Source organism: Ornithodoros turicata, chromosome 8 (assembly GCF_037126465.1).
Source record: "Ornithodoros turicata isolate Travis chromosome 8, ASM3712646v1, whole genome shotgun sequence".
Classification (NCBI taxonomy): Eukaryota; Metazoa; Arthropoda; class Arachnida; order Ixodida; family Argasidae; genus Ornithodoros; species Ornithodoros turicata.
In genome coordinates this window covers 39997472-40018514 of record NC_088208.1, presented here as the reverse complement: position 1 = coordinate 40018514, position 21043 = coordinate 39997472, and the positions used below count along the sequence as shown (strand labels likewise).

Below are 21043 nucleotides of genomic sequence, written 5' to 3'. Positions count from 1 at the left end.
GTATAAATATATGTATAAGAGACTGCTAAGCATAGGCGCCGACTACGGGGGGGCGCGGGGGCCCTTGCCCCCCCGGAACATGAACTAGGGGGGCGCCGCCTCCCCCGGGAAGTCCCGCTAAGAGACTGACACCAACCTTTGGGGCTCGGCGCGCCCGGGTCAAAAGAGCGAAGAGGAACCAACCCCAAAAATGTATTTTGCAATTCGTAAAATATGTATCCGCCCACCATACTCATTATCACAGTAGAAGGTGAGGGGAAGAAATACAGAGGATGACACAACACATAGCTTGAATTTCGCCCAAAGCAATCAGATCAATGAAACGAAGCAGTCGAAAAAGTACCAGCAGCTGCCAGTGAGGTGTAACGGTAGAATCTTCGGAACGCATATTCGTTGGGAGCGGGTTCAACTCCCGCTGCTCCATTTCATTGACCATATTCATAACATTGCGCGCATTTCGGGTCAAACACCGAGGATTCAATGCATTTTGTTCCTCTTGCACTCAGTTTTCAAAGGCGTAATGCCTTCAGTTGTGCACATGTTCACTGTTTACGTTCTCTCTGTTTTTCTTTTTTTTTCTGTTCTTCCTTCCTCTTATTTCTATACCAGTTCTGCATACATCATAAGATCCCATCAGAGTGTGTGATTCTCCAGCTTTAGATTTGTGTTCTTCATTTTTCTTTTCCTTTTTCCGTCTTTTGTTTTCTTTTTTCTTTGCCTTTTTTGTCTTCTCCATTTCACTCTTTCTTTTGGAATAACACACCGACATCCATCTGGTTTACCTTTCTTTTTTTTTCTTAATAAACATATCCCCCCCCCCCCCGCGAGAGTACTTATTTCGCGGTGCGCCCTTGCCCCCCCTGGGAAAATGAAAACTCTCCGCCTCTGCTGCTAAGTATTTGCTTCGATGTGAACCAGGAGGTTCCCAGGTCCCCGAATTTTCAAGGTTTGAGGGTTTCGATCCAAAGTCTTACAGAAAAGGTGGTAACAGGCACATGGACAATTAGCATCCCGAACACCAAAACTCATCCACTGTGACTGATATCAGCAGGCATCTCCGCCAGCAAGAGCCTCAGCTCAGCCCATTGTTGGGTGCATGTCCTTGTGCTCTGCCGCTCCTGCCGCTGCTCTGATTAATAATTATAGTGAGCTAGAATAATATAGTAGCTCTGAAAAAGTCGCTAACCTTACAAAGTACCGTGTTCAATGAACCTTTTCTCTAATATCTTAGTGCAGCCTAGCGGAGCTACAGCGAACCACTCATGGTGGTATTGGCTCAAAGTAATAGTACTTCCTTGTGCCCTGGGTGGCTCACTGTGGTTTATGTCTTCGTCAGTGAGCCACAATGCATGCACAGTCTTCAAGCTTTCTTTCACCCTCCATTGTGCTGTTCTTCCATCAGCTGTTCCAGTACTCGTAGAGCGACGTATGCTCATTCATCCTGTTTGCAAAGCAAAAATTCACGTCTTCAATGTTCTGAAGCACAGGTGTAACCTGTATACTCCTTTCCAAGAGAAATGACACCTAGTATCACCCATGACCCCATCGTTGGGTCTGCTTCCATATGTACTCTCAACGCCGACCGTCGAACACCTCCATGGCACTTTCCATGACAGACAGGATGCCTAGATTTCGACACCACTCTGCAGAGCGTCACAGTCGCTATCGGATCTTCCGCTATGAAGTAGGTCCTGACCAGTCTTGGATGTCCTGAGCCTCAGCCACTGTGGTTCCCAGTATACCTCATGATAAAGATGAGTTTCGGATGCGGGTATACCCGCAGATAGCCGTGCTAGTTTGTTCTTGGCGGGTACTCATTTCCGTTTCATCGCAGGTTGCGAGTAAGGCACTGGTAGACCCACACTGCCTTTGTAGATTACGCGGGTAAACCCGCAATACCCGCAAGCGCAAAGCCAGCCGTCGGGTTTTGGTGCACGGGCCAGTTCATTGCGCGAACATTTGGCCCAAAATACTTTTTAGGACTCTCTTTGCTTTCCCCCACATCCAGACCTTCAGTAGATGTGTGAGATGATGAGAGCTTTGTCATTGGCACCGCGTTCTATGCTTGCTCTTTGACTATGTTTGTCGCATGTGGCTCATTTAATTTCGGCCACCTTTCGGCACAACTGGCACGCTTCGCTTTAGTAAGTTGGCAACCATGTCAGCACTCGCCACATCGTCTGGCGCGTTGGGAAAGTGACTCGCTAACGGACATTGTCGAATCCAAGCTTCAATAAATCATTTCGTGCTATGACGATCATATGGCATAATTGAAACCTGCGTACGCATTGGGCTGCGGGTAGTACGCGGCTACGCGTTGGTATGTGCTGATGCGGGTTGCACCAATGACATTGCTGTGGGTGCCGTGCGGGTACGAATTTTTATAATGGCACTCATCTCTACCCCACGACCCCATTGTCAGGTGTACTTCCATGTGCTCTCAACGCCCAACCCTGAGCACTTCCATGGCGCTTCCCCATGACAGACACAATGCCTCGATTTGGACTCTACTCTCGGCAAAGTGCCACAGACTATCGGATTTTCCGCGATTATGAGGTCTTGAGACTCTCGACTAGTCTTGAACGTCCTGAACCTCAACCAATCTCACCCGGTATCTCCCACGACCCGTCGTTGGGTGTACTTCCACGTGCTCTCAACGCCCGACCTCGAGTACTTCCATGGCGCTTCTCCATGAAAGACACAATGCCTCGATTTGGACTCTACTCTCGGCAAAGTGCCGCAGACTATCGGATTTTCCGCGATTATGAGGTCTTGAGACTCTCGACTAGTCTTGAACGTCCTGAACCTCAACCAATCTCACCCGGTATCTCCCACGACCCGTCGTTGGGTGTACTTCCACGTGCTCTCAACGCCCGACCTCGAGTACTTCCATGGCGCTTCTCCATGAAAGACACAATGCCTCGATTTGGACTCTACTCTCGGCAAAGTGCCGCACACTATCGGATTTTCCGCGATTATGAGGTCTTGAGACTCTCGACTAGTCTTGAACGTCCTGAACCTCAACCAATCTCACCCGGTATCTCCCACGACCCGTCGTTGGGTGTACTTCCACGTGCTCTCAACGCCCGACCTCGAGTACTTCCATGGCGCTTCTCCATGAAAGACACAATGCCTCGATTTGGACTCTACTCTCGGCAAAGTGCCACAGACTATCGGATTTTCCGCGATTATGAGGTCTTGAGACTCTCGACTAGTCTTGAACGTCCTGAACCTCAACCAATCTCACCCGGTATCTCCCACGACCCGTCGTTGGGTGTACTTCCACGTGCTCTCAACGCCCGACCTCGAGTACTTCCATGGCGCTTCTCCATGAAAGACACAATGCCTCGATTTGGACTCTACTCTCGGCAAAGTGCCACAGACTATCGGATTTTCCGCGATTATGAGGTCTTGAGACTCTCGACTAGTCTTGAACGTCCTGAACCTCAACCAATCTCACCCGGTATCTCCCACGACCCGTCGTTGGGTGTACTTCCACGTGCTCTCAACGCCCGACCTCGAGTACTTCCATGGCGCTTCTCCATGAAAGACACAATGCCTCGATTTGGACTCTACTCTCGGCAAAGTGCCACAGACTATCGGATTTTCCGCGATTATGAGGTCTTGAGACTCTCGACTAGTCTTGAACGTCCTGAACCTCAACCAATCTCACCCGGTATCTCCCACGACCCGTCGTTGGGTGTACTTCCACGTGCTCTCAACGCCCGACCTCGAGTACTTCCATGGCGCTTCTCCATGAAAGACACAATGCCTCGATTTGGACTCTACTCTCGGCAAAGTGCCACAGACTATCGGATTTTCCGCGATTATGAGGTCTTGAGACTCTCGACTAGTCTTGAACGTCCTGAACCTCAACCAATCTCACCCGGTATCTCCCACGACCCGTCGTTGGGTGTACTTCCACGTGCTCTCAACGCCCCACCTCGAGTACTTCCATGGCGCTTCTCCATGAAAGACACAATGCCTCGATTTGGACTCTACTCTCGGCAAAGTGCCACAGACTATCGGATTTTCCGCGATTATGAGGTCTTGAGACTCTCGACTAGTCTTGAACGTCCTGAACCTCAACCAATCTCACCCGGTATCTCCCACGACCCGTCGTTGGGTGTACTTCCACGTGCTCTCAACGCCCGACCTCGAGTACTTCCATGGCGCTTCTCCATGAAAGACACAATGCCTCGATTTGGACTCTACTCTCGGCAAAGTGCCGCAGACTATCGGATTTTCCGCGATTATGAGGTCTTGAGACTCTCGACTAGTCTTGAACGTCCTGAACCTCAACCAATCTCACCCGGTATCTCCCACGACCCGTCGTTGGGTGTACTTCCACGTGCTCTCAACGCCCGACCTCGAGTACTTCCATGGCGCTTCTCCATGAAAGACACAATGCCTCGATTTGGACTCTACTCTCGGCAAAGTGCCACAGACTATCGGATTTTCCGCGATTATGAGGTCTTGAGACTCTCGACTAGTCTTGAACGTCCTGAACCTCAACCAATCTCACCCGGTATCTCCCACGACCCGTCGTTGGGTGTACTTCCACGTGCTCTCAACGCCCGACCTCGAGTACTTCCATGGCGCTTCTCCATGAAAGACACAATGCCTCGATTTGGACTCTACTCTCGGCAAAGTGCCACAGACTATCGGATTTTCCGCGATTATGAGGTCTTGAGACTCTCGACTAGTCTTGAACGTCCTGAACCTCAACCAATCTCACCCGGTATCTCCCACGACCCGTCGTTGGGTGTACTTCCACGTGCTCTCAACGCCCGACCTCGAGTACTTCCATGGCGCTTCTCCATGAAAGACACAATGCCTCGATTTGGACACTACTCTCGGCAAAGTGCCGCAGACTATCGGATTTTCCGCGATTATGAGGTCTTGAGACTCTCGACTAGTCTTGAACGTCCTGAACCTCAACCAATCTCACCTGGTATCTCCCACGACCCGCCGTTGGGTGTACTTCCACGTGCTCTCAACGCCCGACCTCGAGTACTTCCATGGCGCTTCTCCATGAAAGACACAATGCCTCGATTTGGACACTACTCTCGGCAAAGTGCCGCAGACTATCGGATTTTCCGCGATTATGAGGTCTTGAGACTCTCGACTAGTCTTGAACGTCCTGAACCTCAACCAATCTCACCTGGTATCTCCCACGACCCGCCGTTGGGTGTACTTCCACGTGCTCTCAACGCCCGACCTCGAGTACTTCCATGGCGCTTCTCCATGAAAGACACAATGCCTCGATTTGGACTCTACTCTCGGCAAAGTGCCACAGACTATCGGATTTTCCGCGATTATGAGGTCTTGAGACTCTCGACTAGTCTTGAACGTCCTGAACCTCAACCAATCTCACCCGGTATCTCCCACGACCCGTCGTTGGGTGTACTTCCACGTGCTCTCAACGCCCGACCTCGAGTACTTCCATGGCGCTTCTCCATGAAAGACTCAATGCCACGATTGGGACTCTACTCTCGGCAAAGTGCCACAGACTATCGGATTTTCCGCGATTATGGGGTCTTGAGACTCTCGACTAGTCTTGAACGTCCTGAACCTCAACCAATCTCACCCGGTATCTCCCACGACCCGTCGTTGGGTGTACTTCCACGTGCTCTCAACGCCCGACCTCGAGTACTTCCATGGCGCTTCTCCATGAAAGACACAATGCCTCGATTTGGACTCTACTCTCGGCAAAGTGCCCCAGACTATCGGATTTTCCGCGATTATGAGGTCTTGAGACTCTCGACTAGTCTTGAACGTCCTGAACCTCAACCAATCTCACCCGGTATCTCCCACGACCCGTCGTTGGGTGTACTTCCACGTGCTCTCAACGCCCGACCTCGAGTACTTCCATGGCGCTTCTTCATGAAAGACACAATGCCTCGATTTGGACTCTACTCTCGGCAAAGTGCCACAGACGATCGGATTTTCCGCGATGATGAGGTCTTACTAGCCTTGAACGTCCTGAACATCAACCAATCTCACCCGGTACCCCCCACGACTTCACGCCTGTCAAAACGGTATGTAATTTTTGTGTTACTTTCGCCTCAGATAGAGAGACAATATTTTGCGAGAATACAATGTGAGACACGCGTGCACTTTAAAGCACAAACCTAGGCCAGTTCCCACATATAGCGCTTTGCTACATAGCACTAGAAAATTGCGCTATATTTTCCTCCTCGCATTGCTACGAACCGCTGTAAAACCGCTCTTGCCGAAGTAGAGCCCCGATCAACTTTTCTAGCGCTATATTGAGCGGTGAGTCTGCGTTAACCAATCGTGAGCTTCTTTCAGCCGTGACGTCGCGGAAGCTGGGTTTCTTTTTTGCTTCCGATCACTCGAAGCAGCAAGGCGGGAAGGCGATGACGACGACGTGAAAATGGCCACGAGTTTCAACTGCCAATGCATGGGTGTTTGGTTACTAAGTCTGGTATCGCGATCACAGCATCGAAAGTGTCATCCCCCTTGATGCTGCGGATACCCTACGCCGACAGTAAACAATCACGGTAGCACCGGTGCATCACGTCGCAAAGAGATATCCCGTGGCCCCAGCAGGATAGCGCTATGTGCTCGGTTGTATGTGAGAACGGCAAACGGAAAAACAGCGCTAGGTTTCGAGCGCTATTTTCTAGCCCTATAGAGCGAAGCGAGCTAAATGAGATGCGGTTCATTTTTCTCGTTTAACTTTTAAAGCTACGCCGTTCTTCTCAACGTAATCTTGGACGTCCACGAAACTTAAACCAATGGAACTGAAATCTCTCAAGACTATCCCTTTAAAGTGCCACATCTTTCAACACGTAGCACATGTTCTTTTTTATCCATTTTGTTTCTGTACGAGCGTTACGTATAGACGAAGTCATGAAGTCTCTCCCGAAGGAATAACAATAGAAATATTTTATTACAGTGTTATATTAACGCGTTTCTAACATTATTTATCCGTATATTTTACCAAGTATCGCAGTGTTTATTGTAGTTCTAGACGGCGTTCCTTTGACTCGTGCTGTTGCGAGGCGTCATTTTGAGTGCTGCCATGTTTGGAGCTGAGCCTTGAGGACAGTAGCTCCTGGTGTGGCTGTTGTCTCCTGTTGCCCCGCAGACCTCGCACACGTGCTTCCTCAGGATGGGACAGATGACGTTCCCAGTGAACCTGTCCCTGACCACGTGGGTGCTGTAGAAGCTTCTTGTCTCGCCGTTTTTTTTACAAAAGGAGCATTCCACTTTGGAAATCGGTCTCATGGACAGAGGGTTCCCACGCTTGCGGTGAAACTGCTCGGACCCACCCACTTGGCTTCCAGAGGTCGAGGGGATCCTTCCTGGATTTCAGAGGTATCGAGGTGGAAAAAAGTGACTTAAATTAATGTGAGGTTAATTGAGGGAAAATGAAGAAGAGAGCAAGGTAAATTGTGCTTTTGACAAAAAAATTGTAGTAGGAGAAAAGGATTAAGCTGTGCAAATCTAGTCATAATAATATTGGTCTATCTCAAACTTTTCGGGACTGTTGAACTTTCTTCGGGCTGCCGAAATTTAGAAATGTGTGGGTAATAGAAACTTATAAAATCGCAGAATTTGAGCTTTGCAGGAACAGAACAGTCTCTAAAATTCCAGTTCATTGCTTCTCGATATTTCTCAATATATAGCACTGGGTAAAAGCTGTCATCTTTGCATCATCTTTTATGTGAACGGTACCAGTGCACGTCATGATCTAAGGCTGTAAAAAGTCCTAGGGCGGAAACTATGTGGGTTCTAGGGGGACTTTACATGGCGCAGGAGGATTCCCCTCGTTTCCCTCTCCCACATGCACTACCAAAGGTACCATTTTCAGGGGTTGAACCCCCCCACCCCACCCCCCCTCTGTGTCAGAAACCATTATAATGTGCAACCTGAGCACGGTTTTTGATGAGGAAACGTGGTTGACCGATGTCTACATTTACATTGTGTGACCATCGAAGTGTTTATATATACCTTCGGATGTGGGCGACATTTGTCTGCCCTTTATTGGACGACCACTTGCCCTTTCAAGTTCTTCGTGGTTCCTCTTGAACTCCATGTCTTGGTAGAACCCTGAGATAAATAGGCCACGTGAGTATTTGCAGTTGTTTTCGTTCCAGGTGAACTTTTCATAGGTTAATTTTAACCAGTCGAAGACGTTCTAACATTCGCTGAAGTAATGAGCTGTTGGAAATCAATATTTCGTCGTCCCACCCCCCCCCCCCCCGATTGAAAATAATCAATAAAAGCACAGTCACGCGTGGGAAAAAGCTAACAGCGAACTTCAGCTAACCTGGACAACAAATGCAAACACCGAACTTGGACTAACCTGATAATAACTAATAAACTAACCAACATGCTGTTCCGGCGTGTCCCCCCTGCTAAGCCTAATGGCCGCAAAAAATGTGGCTTTCATTCGCGTAAACGACTTCGACAGACATGGAAAACTCGTGAAGCTGAGAGGTTATATTTAGTGATATGGAATTTTTAAACAACGGCTTCTCAACTTACGAAGCAATCGAGCATTTTCTTTGTTTCGAAATCGGGAATATCGAGGCCCTCCCAATGAAACTGCCATTAAGTCTATACCAGACAGTAAAAGACCGTCTGCATACGCAGAACGCGGCACAGTCAGCGAGAACGATACTGTTAACCCCATTTTTCATGAGAACCAATATATAAATACAGTTGTTTTCTCCGCGTATACAACAGAGAAGACTTGAATTCGTAGTGTCTTTGAATCCAGCATAACTCTGCAAATTAATTGGATCTTGATGATGATGAGGGACTGAAGAAGAAAAAAAAATGGAAAGGTGAATTGCGACCACGTGGTCTTGACGTGGTCGCGACTAAGTGGGACTGGCTACCCTACAGTACACCTACGTAGCGAAACAAAAAGGAACGGCGGTAGAGATACAGTTGCCTCGATGAAAGCAGACGAAGAGCCACAGGCAGGATAGAGTGTGAGTCACAGCATAGCGTCACGGTTGTCGGGCATAATCACAAGGCACAACGTAGCTAGTCAATGTACAGTCGTACTTCCAACGTATAGCAGTCACGGGCTATAGAACGCTGATAAACTTGGTATCATCAGTATTGCTAATTTGCGTGTTGTTGCTATTGTACAGTTGGCTTGCTGGTTGCTATTGTACAGTGTTTTTGACATGCTCGTCTATGTTATTTAATCTAAAGTCCGTTCGACTTTGTCCCCGTCTCACATCCCCCTTTTTGCTTTCTTTACTACATCACCATCATCTCTCCTACTTGAGCCGAAGCATTGGCCTGCATAATGTATAAGTAAAAAAGAGGTTTCTATAATCAAACTCAACTCAAACTCAAGTAAAAAAGAAAATTGAAGGGCGTAGTAACGCACAAAAACGAGAAACCGAAACAAGAAGCAGTTACACGAGCGACATCCTGACGGAATATTCCAGTGGAAGAAAGAAAAAAAAAAAAAAGACCTGCTCACGGGGTGGAAGTTCTGCCGCGTTTTATGTTGAGTACTCGCACGGCGCCGGAATATCGAAAGTGGCATTACTGTGCAGATAGCAGACGACACCATCGGCCCTGTTGTCTGCTACGAAATATCTTGTGCCTGAGTTGCGGGATGTTCCTCAGGGGTAGAAGAGCACGAAGAGACCTGACATTGAGCGCTCGCTCTCAAATGGCAGCAGAAATCTATGACGTTTTGAACATGCGCAGTGCTGTGCGTCGTCCCTTTGTCTGTGTTTGTCTCGTCCCATTGTTTTACCTTCGCACTGGGGTATTTTATCCGTTTTGAACATCTTCAGCTAGAATATTCTGGCGAATATCGCTCGTGCGAATACACGGACGCCGATCGACGAGGGGTCCCGCAAACGAAGTTTGCAACTGCGAGTTCCCAAGCAGCACAATGCACTGAAAGTCGAGTGCAATAGGGGTGGACGGGTAGGTGGAAGGCCTTGAACAGACTCATGAAACTAAGGGTACATTTATGCTGCAGCATCGCTGCTCGCTGCAGCTTCAAGCACATCGCTGCTCGCATAACCGCTAGGGTGCGTTTACCCTGCAGATTGCTCAAGATGCTGCTCGCTTTCGCTATATCAGTCGCCTAGCAGCGTTCACTGTGGAAGGATGGAAACGAGGAAAAGTGGGAAGGAGGAAACCGACTTCATCACAACCAATCGCAGGTCGGATTTCAAGACGCCAGTCATCAATGATACCAGGAAGACAAACATGTTTACATTCCTAGGTGCAGCGAGCAGAGCGGCAAGCAGCGGCGAGGATAAGCGAGCAGCCAGGCTGCAGGGTAAATGCACCAACAGAAAGCTCTGTGTTTGACCTGTCATCGCCAGAAGTCAGGTAGTCCCCGGGCATGTTCAAACATGTTTGGCAGCATTGTTGTGGCGATGATCATGGCGTGCATCTTTGGCAAGCAGCGATGCTGCAGCATGAACGCGCCCACAGAGATACATGTGTTTGTTTCGTCATCGCCAAACAGCGATGTGCCATGTGCCAGCAGCGATGCTGCAGCATAAATGCACCCTAAGACACATACCGCCCACCCCTATTGCACTCGACTTTCAGTACATTGTGCTGCTTGGGTTGGTATGGGACAGAAGCCTGAATCAACCGAGTAATCAAGCGTCATGGAACAGCTGGTCGCGCCAGTACGACCTACCTTTCCATTTTTTCTTTCTACTTGTAATCTAATCTAATAAATCGTGCAAGTAAAGTGGTACTTTTCCTTATGCGTTCGCAATTTCTGTACTTTTGGCTACTAAAGCGAACATATCCATTTTCTCTTTGCATGAAAAGAAAAAAAGACTTTACCTTTGACGGACGGCGTGCTGTCTCGCATGAGAAGTCGTTCCACTTCCTCGTTTAGCGATGCCGCACTCTTTGGATATCTTGGCCAGCAGTCCATGTTTGGAAGAAAAAACAGGGTTGTGCGTCGCCGACTGCAGTTGGCCCTTTTTGTCCCGCGCTCCCCGCCCAATAATCCCGTCAACCCTCGCCAAGGAAAGGATTACATGTCGACTACCTCCAGTTATATGGCCGAAATGACCTTGTCAGTTTTCTCACGCGGCTCTGGCAGCTCTGGTCTCGCAAGCGTTTGTCTTCTGGCGTCCGCTTTCTTGCTTTGGAACCGAAGGCCTCGCCAAAGGCTATTTGCTCATCGGGACTTTCGAAATATGCAATAGGAGAATAATGCTATGTCGTACATGTTGCGTATGAGGTACGTGTTGTTGCCGAGGTAGGGAGTTCGTTGATGTAACTTCATTAAAAGCCTCAATAAAGGTGCGTGTGAAAGTATCAACACAAACACATTAACAAAATTGTTAAGAATAAAAGTTAGCGGTGCATGGAAAATATTTTGGTTGCGAACCAGTTATATGTGAGTTACTTTTAAGATCAATGCCAAGTTGTCGACGAAAGCGATTCAGAATATATATAAAAAAATAAAATAAAACTGTTGACAGCATCTATTTACAAATCAAAAAAGTAGACTTTCGTGCACTAGGCTGCACTTCTTCAGGTGTGAGGCAATGGTACAGACAACACGTCACAGGCCAGGAGAACTGGTACGAAGCAAATTGAAGGAAAATTGGAATTAAAAAAAAGTACATATACGGAAATGTCCGTGTATGGAAAATGTCATGTGTGGAAAAACACAGAGTTGAGGAGCAGTCTGCTCAAGGCCGGACCGAAGATTACGGATGGGTTGCTGACACAGTTCCCACAAGAGATTATACAAACGGTCTCTCTCAAAAGCCTTCTGTGAGGGTCCACTTCAGAATCTGAACATTCTTGCTCTCTCAAATGCTCTCGCAAACGATCATTTAAGCAACGTTTTGTCTGGCCAATATAACAGAAACCACAAGATAGGGGGATCTGATAAACGACGTTTGAAGAACAGGGGACGAATTTGTTCCTGTGGTGAAGTTGCCTGCAAGAACCCCAGGAACGGGTGTACGCCGAAATAAAGCATTAAAAATAAAACATTAAAAAATCCACGCTTAATGATACACTCATGAAAATCCACCTTCTAAAATAAATCGCTGGAAAATCCACGCCCTCCAAATAAGCACTGCCCAAAATAAATCAATGAAGGGCTAGGGAGGGAATGTGCCGAATGTTAATTTAAGGGCGACACAACGTTGTTTTCAGTGCAACGCACAACCCGAACATTGTCATTTTTTCCGGAACCCCTTTCGGGGCATTTGAAAGGAGGCCTGTGACAACGCCTGATTTGACTGTTTTTGAATGACAACTTGTGGCGGTAAAATGGGCTTTGGATGTCTGTGTTGTTTCCTCTTGCTTGCGGTTTTTGTTACATACTGGCCAGACAAAACGTTGTTTGAAAGACCGCGGTTAAAAGAACAATCAGTAAAAGTAAACCATAATGACAACTGTTCGGAAATTGTGAAACACATGGAGCTGTGCAAGGGTTGTTGCCCCTTGTGGGGTGTTACTGTGACGGCCATAAGGGTTAATGAACAAAAGAGGCTTCTAAGGGAGTCCTTGCTTGTGGCACTGGTCGTGGGAACTGTATCCCTCAGTGACCTTCCCTCCTGCCGCATCAAACAATCATGTAAACACTCTGAAGCAGGAACAAAGCTGTCTCCTCTGCTCGAACATAAAGTATGGCGATTCTACATCTTTAGCGAGCTTCCATAGTCATGACATGTTTCCCGAAACATATAGTACACGTACAGTAAAAAAAGAAAAAAGAAAAAATCTGAGAGAACGACTCCGCACACGTTCAATTTTTGCGAGTTAGAAGGCAACGTTTTTACTCAAGAAATTTGTGCGTAACAGGCTTTTGATCCCCCACACACGCAGTTTCTTTCCTTGGTACACTTCGTGTCGCGGGTCATGACTCATGAGTGCATACATCACACTGTGACGTATAGGATGTGAGCAGAGCCGAACGCCAGAATGCATTGCGATTTGGCGGATTATACCCGTGTTCAACCTACGAACGGCATGACATTATATTCTGTAAACTATAACACAATTAGCCCGCTAGAGGCTCGATATATACTGCAGCGCCACCAGGCGCCGCGAAAAGGGGCTCCTACACTTTCCGCGTCCATTCGCTGCTCCAACCAATAAACCTCTACCCGAGAAGCGTCATCATGACGTTGGTAGACAGACTGAAACCGAAACAATTCGGAAGGGGAGAGCTGGGATCCACGAATGGGCACTTGTTCGCCGCCTCCTATTGGAAGAAAAGTAGGACCGAAGGTCGCGTCCTTTTCAGGGACCATCATAATCCCCTCAAGACCGTGGCTTTCGGGCGCGACCTTGTTCGGCCCTATAACTTCGAGCGTACGTAGTTCAACTCTACCAAATTGGTGGCGCTGTCAAACACTATGACGTCATTTGTTCACAGACAGGGAGAGGTCTATCGAAACAAGTGTAGGACGGGACTTAAACGTGCAGTTCTTAGGTTGTACACGACTATATAGTTACGATATATAGTTTGGTGCTGCCACAAATTTGGTTTTGATTACGGGTTCGACGGCTCGCTCAAAGTCCGCCCAAAAAGACGCCAGGCTATCTCCTCTATAAATATAATTGCCTGGGCCGAATAAGCGATGGTCAATTGACGAGGTGTCGCACGTTCAATGACTCATGTTGCGACTCCCGCAGGGCGATATATTACGTTGGCCCTTTTCACTCCCAGATATCCCGGAAGGCTCAAGCGGGCCGCCATTGTCAAGTCGGCTGCGCTTACACCGGAAGTGCCGCCATTATCGCCCCCGCCAAGCTCAATGAAAAAGCGTCCAACTTATGGGCGTCACTTCCGGTTTCGCACCGGCCGGAGTCGCTGTCTTCCGGCTCATCCGACCCTCTTCCTCTTGTGTGTATGGTGGTACTTGACTCTTTCGTGGGACCCGTCTCGGGGACCGTTATGACCGTTGCTTTGTGAGTGCTGAGCGAAGGTCTGGTTTGAAAGTTACGTTGTTACGAGCGCTTTCCCGTATAGTCCGTGTTTGCTGTTGGCTGAACAGCTCCTTTATCCCTTTGTTTCGGTATAAGTCGGGCCTGAGCAACACAATGCCGTACACAACTAAACCGCCCCAGCTATATATACCACCGAGAAACTGGAATCGTCCCATCGATATGAGATCGTCCAATATGTCCCGGATTCTTTGACCTTCTCCCAATTCCCGCACACTAGCCAGATTCAAACCTCGCCATGGACGCCGTCCTCCGCGTGGAACATACAGGAACACAGGGCGAAGAGAAGAACAGTCCTGAAGTTGAAGTATGGCAGTCATCGAAAAGGGCAGACAGCTACAGGATGTGAATGACTCATCTCGCGATCACCGGTTGAGAGCCTTGACCAATTCGACCACGCTGGCATCTACCTTCCGACGACGTGCCTATAGGAGCCTCAACTGACTCGTGGGACACGCATTTACTTCACTGATGTTCAGTCCTGAAGCCTCACTAGTTTTATACTACGGTTTCCTACCCTTCTACAGGGTGCAGGGTTTGCTATTCTTCAAATTATTATTAATATTATTATTATTATTATTATTATGGACATCACATGACGCATTGAAACTGAGAGAAACTGCAAAGAAGGAAGCGCACGAAAAAAAATTAATGAGTGACGAGCTTTCATGGAGAGTCTGCATCCTGATGGCTGAAATCATTAAAATTTATTGATTGATTGATTTCTAAATTGATTTGTCTAAAATGGAGATGTTAGCCTCGATCCACTCGGGACTGGCAACTCCAAGACGCGTTATTCAGAAAAGAAAGGGAAACTACACCAAATCTATATACACTCACTCATTAAAATTGTTTTTCATGCGCTTCATTCTTCGCAGTTTATCTCGTTTCAATGTCTCCTGCAGCAGGACTCGGAGACATTTCTTCTTCTGGACTTGATCTGTGTAATACGTAACGTATACAACAAATGTTGTATCGCCAACTGTATATAGGACGTAACGTATACAACAGATGTTACCGTTACGTAGTGGCTTTCTAAGAGACACACAAATAGAGATACGATGATGAGATGGGGCTGATGTGGCTTTCTAAAATGCCGCGGTCGCCTCAGGTTTCTAGGTTGTACCTATATGACTATCGTCTCGAAACAGCTGCATCTCAAAGTTCAAATTTCCCGGTGCCTTTCATTTGAACGTTCGTTCGTATATTAACTCCACCGTCCCTCACCCGAATGCTTTACCTAATGCTGAAATATGCGTCCAGACCACCATTGTACGCAGCCACCTGTTAATATAAAGCCAGAACAGATCGACACGCCATGAAATATGATCGACGCAAGATTTACGGCGCCCTTCCGCAATAAAGACGAGTGTAATAGGATTAAAACGAGATTATAACGGAGAGCTGACAGGAGGCCACCTGCGAAGGGATTATACGATGTCTTTATAACCCCCTGTTTGCAATTATGCCATGTTTACCGAAGGGGCCTTGGAAGATTCTCTCTGCACGTGGGGTCTGCGTACCGTTTCTCTTATAGCTGCCAGGAACTATTATATATGAAATAGTTGTCCAGTCTCAGCACAGTTACGATTCGTCGTGATGAACATGTTTCTTTTTTTTTGTCTGCATTAACACCGTGAAACAACTGTCGCTGTGAGCGGTGTAAAGACGTGGGTAGATGTCAGCAGGAAATAGTGGGAGACAGGGCGGTCAGCATGAGTCCTGGGCCGACTCCAGGAAGAATTGTCTACACAGAGAGCCCAGGGGAAAACTTCGACAGCACAGCCGTCAGTGGGATTTCCAATCATTTCCTGTTCGCACACCTGCCCTGGATGAGCCACTGTGTTCAGGATTGTTTCATCATGGAGTCAAAAAAATCTGTAGATTTCAGAAATAATCGACAACAGAGAGAGGGCGCAGACAAGCTGGTTCATGATGACAAGGATGCAACCCGAAAAATGCAACCATTCAGAAATAATCGTTCGTTCGCTGAAACGACGTGGACAGACATCGAAGACCCGTGAATTTGAGTGGCTAAAAATAGTGGTGTCGTGTTTTTAAACATTGCATAACATCTTGCGAAGCAATCGAGCATATTCTTATTGATTTTCCTTGTTTCGAGAACGTGAATTTCGAGACCGGGGATTTCGAGACCGAGAATATTGAGGTCCTCCGAATCAAAGCGATTGTCACGTTCAAAACAACACGCTACATTCCCACGATATACACAGCGGATTATCAATGACCGCGCCGGCCATTACAATTTTAAAATTAAACCCACTTTCTATTCAACCGCACTAACAATGACCCGCTTTATGGAAAGCGGCGTACATGACGCACCGTTAGACATCAAAACACACGAGGAGCACATTACTCAACAATACCAAAACCTCACCCAGTCTATACTTTCTTTGAATTAACGCGACATACACCGGCAGTGAAGCGCAAAACTTCTTCCCAATTTTAAATATCAATGAGGTTTCCTTCGCCGGTTCCCAAATAAATTCTGCCGCCGGGGCAATCCATCACTGTGGGGGACACCTCGCAGATAGCAAACTTTATCCCGTTCCCCATTTGCGGAAAGTTTTGTTGCTCGCCACTCCGAGCTCTTCATCCATCAATTTCACTCGTTTTGTTTTTCATATTTTTTCCCCCCTAGAGGTTTACGTAACATTGTTGCCGTCTTTGTACACAATAGCGACTCCCCTCCCCCTCCCATCTCTCTCTCTCACTCATAGAAAACACGTTATGTGGTGTTTGCAAGGGAAAAAAAAAACATGATAGAAAATAAAGGCAATGCGGTACACGCCCACGTCCAGCGATCGTTCCGCGCTTTCTGGTAAAGGATATCGACAAAAAAGATGAGAACTCGTGGCTTTATGTAGAGAGACAATTATGGTCATCAGCGACGTCGCAGTGGTCGGTCTCCCAATTATTATTGTTTTTTTTTTTCCCCACGTGGGCGTTTTTCGTGCATGGACGTGATATACAACGTTGCCTAGACACGCCGTCTTCCGCTATGGGACGTTAAACATGTACGGTGTGCCGTGTGCTTAGATTTCGGTGCGCGTTAAAGAACCCTCCAGTGGACAACACTGGTCCACAAGGAAACCCAACGTACAAAGTGACTGTTCTTTAAAATATTGATCAATATCAATATAAGCAATATATGCAGTCAAATATTGATCAAGCACTTGATAGCCTCATAAATTGTGACCGACGCAATGACCGGTTCCCATTGGTGGACCACGAGGTGAAAATCAATTATTTCAACTGATCTTACATATGCGCGCAAATTATTACATTAAAATCTCCAAGGCACCAGCGTCTGAAAGATTTCCAATCAATATAGCGGACAGCCTTTGCGCTCGAGGGTACGTGATCGCTGCGAGCGTCGGAAAGGGGTACATTTAGGGGTGTCGCCGTGTCGGTACACCTCGAAGCGGGTACAGCCCGAACACGCGCGTCACAGAGTCACGTGCTCCTCTGCAACTGAAAAGAGCCTTCAACGCGATTAGCATAAACCAAGAAGCATCCATCACGGTATGCCCCTATATTCCGAGAGAGAAGATCACATTGGATGTCGAAGCTAAGCCTAAAATCGAAGGTCCCTCCAATCTCGGGAACACCCCACGGTTAATGCGGACGTTTAATCTCGGGCAAAGAGAAAATGAACTTAGATGAGACCCCCGGGTCTGCTTTCTATCTTTTTACGTCCATTTTGGTGGTTCTCACGTGGGCTGGTGACTGCTCCCATTTGCATGTAATTGGTCGGGTGGACGCTTTCGCACGTGTCGGGACTCATTGTGATGTAGCTTTTGGGGGGACAGATATTAGCGTCATATTTCCTTGTTTGCTGAAATGAATGTTAGGTGTCACCTCCCCTCCTCAACCCGAGGGAAGTGGGAAAGAGTTTCTCTCTTGGAGACGGGTCTCGTACCATATTTTTTGCACAGTATAGGGATAGCATTGCCCGTACACTCTTAAAAATGAACTTCACCGCATAGCACGCTCCTAACCAACTATCGTCTTGAATGATATCGTTATCTGCCCTGATTTGTTGAAAATGGGAGGCGTACGCCTTTTCTGTGACACTTATGCTGTTCATAATTGTCACAGAAAAGGCGTACGCCTCCCGTTTTCAACAAATCAGGGCAGATAACGATATCATTCGAGATGACGGTTGGCTAGGAGCGTGCTATGCAGTGAAGTTCATTTTTAAGAGTGTTCATCTTCTTGCTCCTGTATATTGGTGTACACCTCTACACATAACAATCTCAGATACAGTCTGGAAAGTTTGCTGGCGAACTTGTGGGAAAACCTCGAGCGGCACAGCCAGTGGTGTGATCCGAACCCAAGGTGGTGGTGGTGGTGGTGGCCGAACCCAAGACGTCTTTAACATGACCCTGGAGCTTCCGCCAATCAGCGCGCATCGTACGCAATCTACCGCTGGTGCACCGAGCGGTTTGCACTGCTGATAACGGCGGGAAGCTACCCTAGAGTGAGCTATAGTGCTTCCTGGGCCAACTTCACGGGGAGCTATAAGGGAAAGCTACTTCAAGCATCCATAGTGAACACCAAGTTAGCCACAATTGGTGCCGGTATAATGCGGAAGCAAATCACGCCCCACGGAAAAGCCGCTTCCTGTGTGACGGAAAGCCTTGTTCACAGGCGAGCGCCGTATTACAAGGATACGTTTCGTCATGCAAATCTCCTCACCGCACATCCGAAACTAGTCCAGTAGAACAAATCAAAATTACCGATCATCCACCCAAACCTAAATGGACGTTTCAGAAAGTGCTCACCACAGCTATCCACCCCCCCCCCCCCACCGAAAAAAAAAAGAAAAAGAAAGCGTGCTTCCATTTTCGTCATGCAGATCCGCTGACGTTGACTTTTCCCATGAGGCCCCGCGAGAAACAAGTTCCATTTCATGCCAGCACACAAAGGACGAAATGTGCCACTTGCCAATGAACGCACATTTATCCCGAATCGTGACCGGGCGTGCTCAACAAGGAATATCGCTTTGCAAAAGGGCGCTCCAAGCATTTTCACCTAATGTCCTTTTCTATCCCGCTGGGCGATCACGAAGTCACGCTGCTCTGTGTAGCAAAGCGCGGGCTAGTTCTATTAACCACCGCGGGTCGGCAGCACGTTCTCGTTCGTTTGATCGATGCAGTAAATGTGGTTAATCAGTTAAGCGACACCCCAACCTCCCTTTTCACTTTATTTTATCGCGTTATGTCGTTAGGTGGCGTCGTTCGCGTTTCTCCTCCCCGCGGATCGCTAAGCGATGATTCGTTTATGAGAATGAACTTTAGTTTGCCTTCTTGGAACCAACTGAGTGTAGGCTTCCCAGCACTACGTCGGTGTGTAACTGAGAAGTTAGCCTAGCGGGAAAGCATTTTTATTTTATTTTGTTTTATGTATGCATTTTTTTTTTTGCGTCGGTTAGGTGGCTCTATTTTATTTGTTGGTTTTTATAACTTTGGCGATGTTTCTAAGTGGGATCGTTGGGCATGCCCGTGGCGGAAGTCGCACGGAAGAGCACTTGATGTTGGTTGGTTGATTGCACACTTAAAAATGAACTTCACCGCATAACACCCTCTCAGCCAACCATAACCTCAAATGGTATCGTTATCTGCCCTGACTTGTTCAGAACGGGAGGCGTATGCCTTTTTTTGTGACACTTATGCTGTTCATAATTGTCACAAAAAAGGCGTACGCCTCCCGTTTTCAACAAATCGGGGCAGATAACGATATCATTCGAGATTATGGTTGACTAGAAGCGTGCTATGCGGTGAAGTTCATTTCGAAGAGTGTGGTTTTAAGAAATAATAATATAAAATGAGTTTGATGTTGTGCGTAGTGTTTTATGTATGTTTCTTGAGAAAGTGTTTTCTTCTGGATTTCAATATTGCCGAAATATCATAGTTCCGTACTTTTACGCATTATAACTCGTGACGCTAACTGAAAAACGCCTCACTGCTTATAGATACGATGCCCTCTAACAGGTAGCCTATACCTTACTTTTGTATCGTCCGCCAGGTGGCGCCGTGAAGCACAATGGTGCCAATCCTGCACTCCGCTGCAGCGCTTCCTGTCCTAACACCATACCAAGGTAAAGCTTACTTCGCTTCAGGGGGCACCAGTTTCTTGAGTACCTGGATATGTTGTTTCTAACTCTACGCCTCCTTCTTGTTTATACATTTTCAAATTTAAAGTGTAACTAGCGCAAAGTACTACAATCACACAATTAGTACTTCGTGCAGTCCACATTGAAATAAGTTTGATCTTTTTGTACCTACAGACCCGCCAAATTTCCAAATTGGCAGCTCTCGCAATACCAGCATTCACGTTGTCTGCATCTGTGCGGAGCAACTACGTGGATGACAACAAATGCAGCAACTTTATTTAGAGGGCGCCGTTCCCGGCTGTCGTTTGGAATAAACCTTAGGTATAGAATTCGCGCCAAAGTCTATTAAAAATGGAACAAAAAGTATAGTATTAGGTCTCCACTCTAAAAACAGAACTTCACCTCATAGCACGTTGTGCGCCAACCATTGCCACGAATGATAGGGTTATCGCTCCTGATTCGAGGAGAGAAGGGGGCGTACGCCCTTTTTGTGACAATTTGGATATACGATAATTGCCACAAAAAGGCGTACGCCCACTTCTCTCTTCGAAGCAGAAGCGATAACCCTACACCCTAAAAACAGAGCTTCACAGCATAGCACGCTCTGCGCCAACCATTGCCACGAATGATAGGGTTATCGCTCCTGATTCGAGGAGAGAAGGGGGCGTACGCCATTTTGTGACAATTTGGGTATATGGTAATTGCACAAAAAGGCGTACGCCTCCCTCTCTCCTCGAATCAAAAGCGATAACCCTATCGTTCGCGGCAATGATTTGCGCACTACGTGCTATGCGGTGAAGTTTTGTTTTTAGAGTGTGCTATTCTAGAAATGTTATCACAATACAGCAGCAATACGTATATCGCGTAAATATGGAATTGCTGAAGAAAGAAAAAAAAAAGCCTCACCAGAGCCCAACCACGAAGTCGTCACCGCATGAATAAAGGAAC

At 47.3% G+C, this 21043-nt stretch overlaps 1 protein-coding gene across 1 annotated transcript in view; it reads right to left on the bottom strand.

Moving 5' to 3' along the window:
* Positions 1-6907: 6907 nt before the first annotated feature.
* Positions 6908-21043, bottom strand: part of LOC135367324 (nanos homolog 3-like) — an 81962-nt gene continuing 67826 nt past the window's right edge. The window contains exons 4-5 of the mRNA XM_064600539.1: positions 7984-8082; positions 6908-7334 (exon numbers count right to left, since the gene is read on the bottom strand). Coding sequence (XP_064456609.1) covers positions 6997-7334; positions 7984-8068 — 423 coding nt within the window. The 5' untranslated portion in view covers positions 8069-8082 and the 3' untranslated portion in view covers positions 6908-6996. The remainder of the gene's footprint in view (positions 7335-7983; positions 8083-21043) is intronic.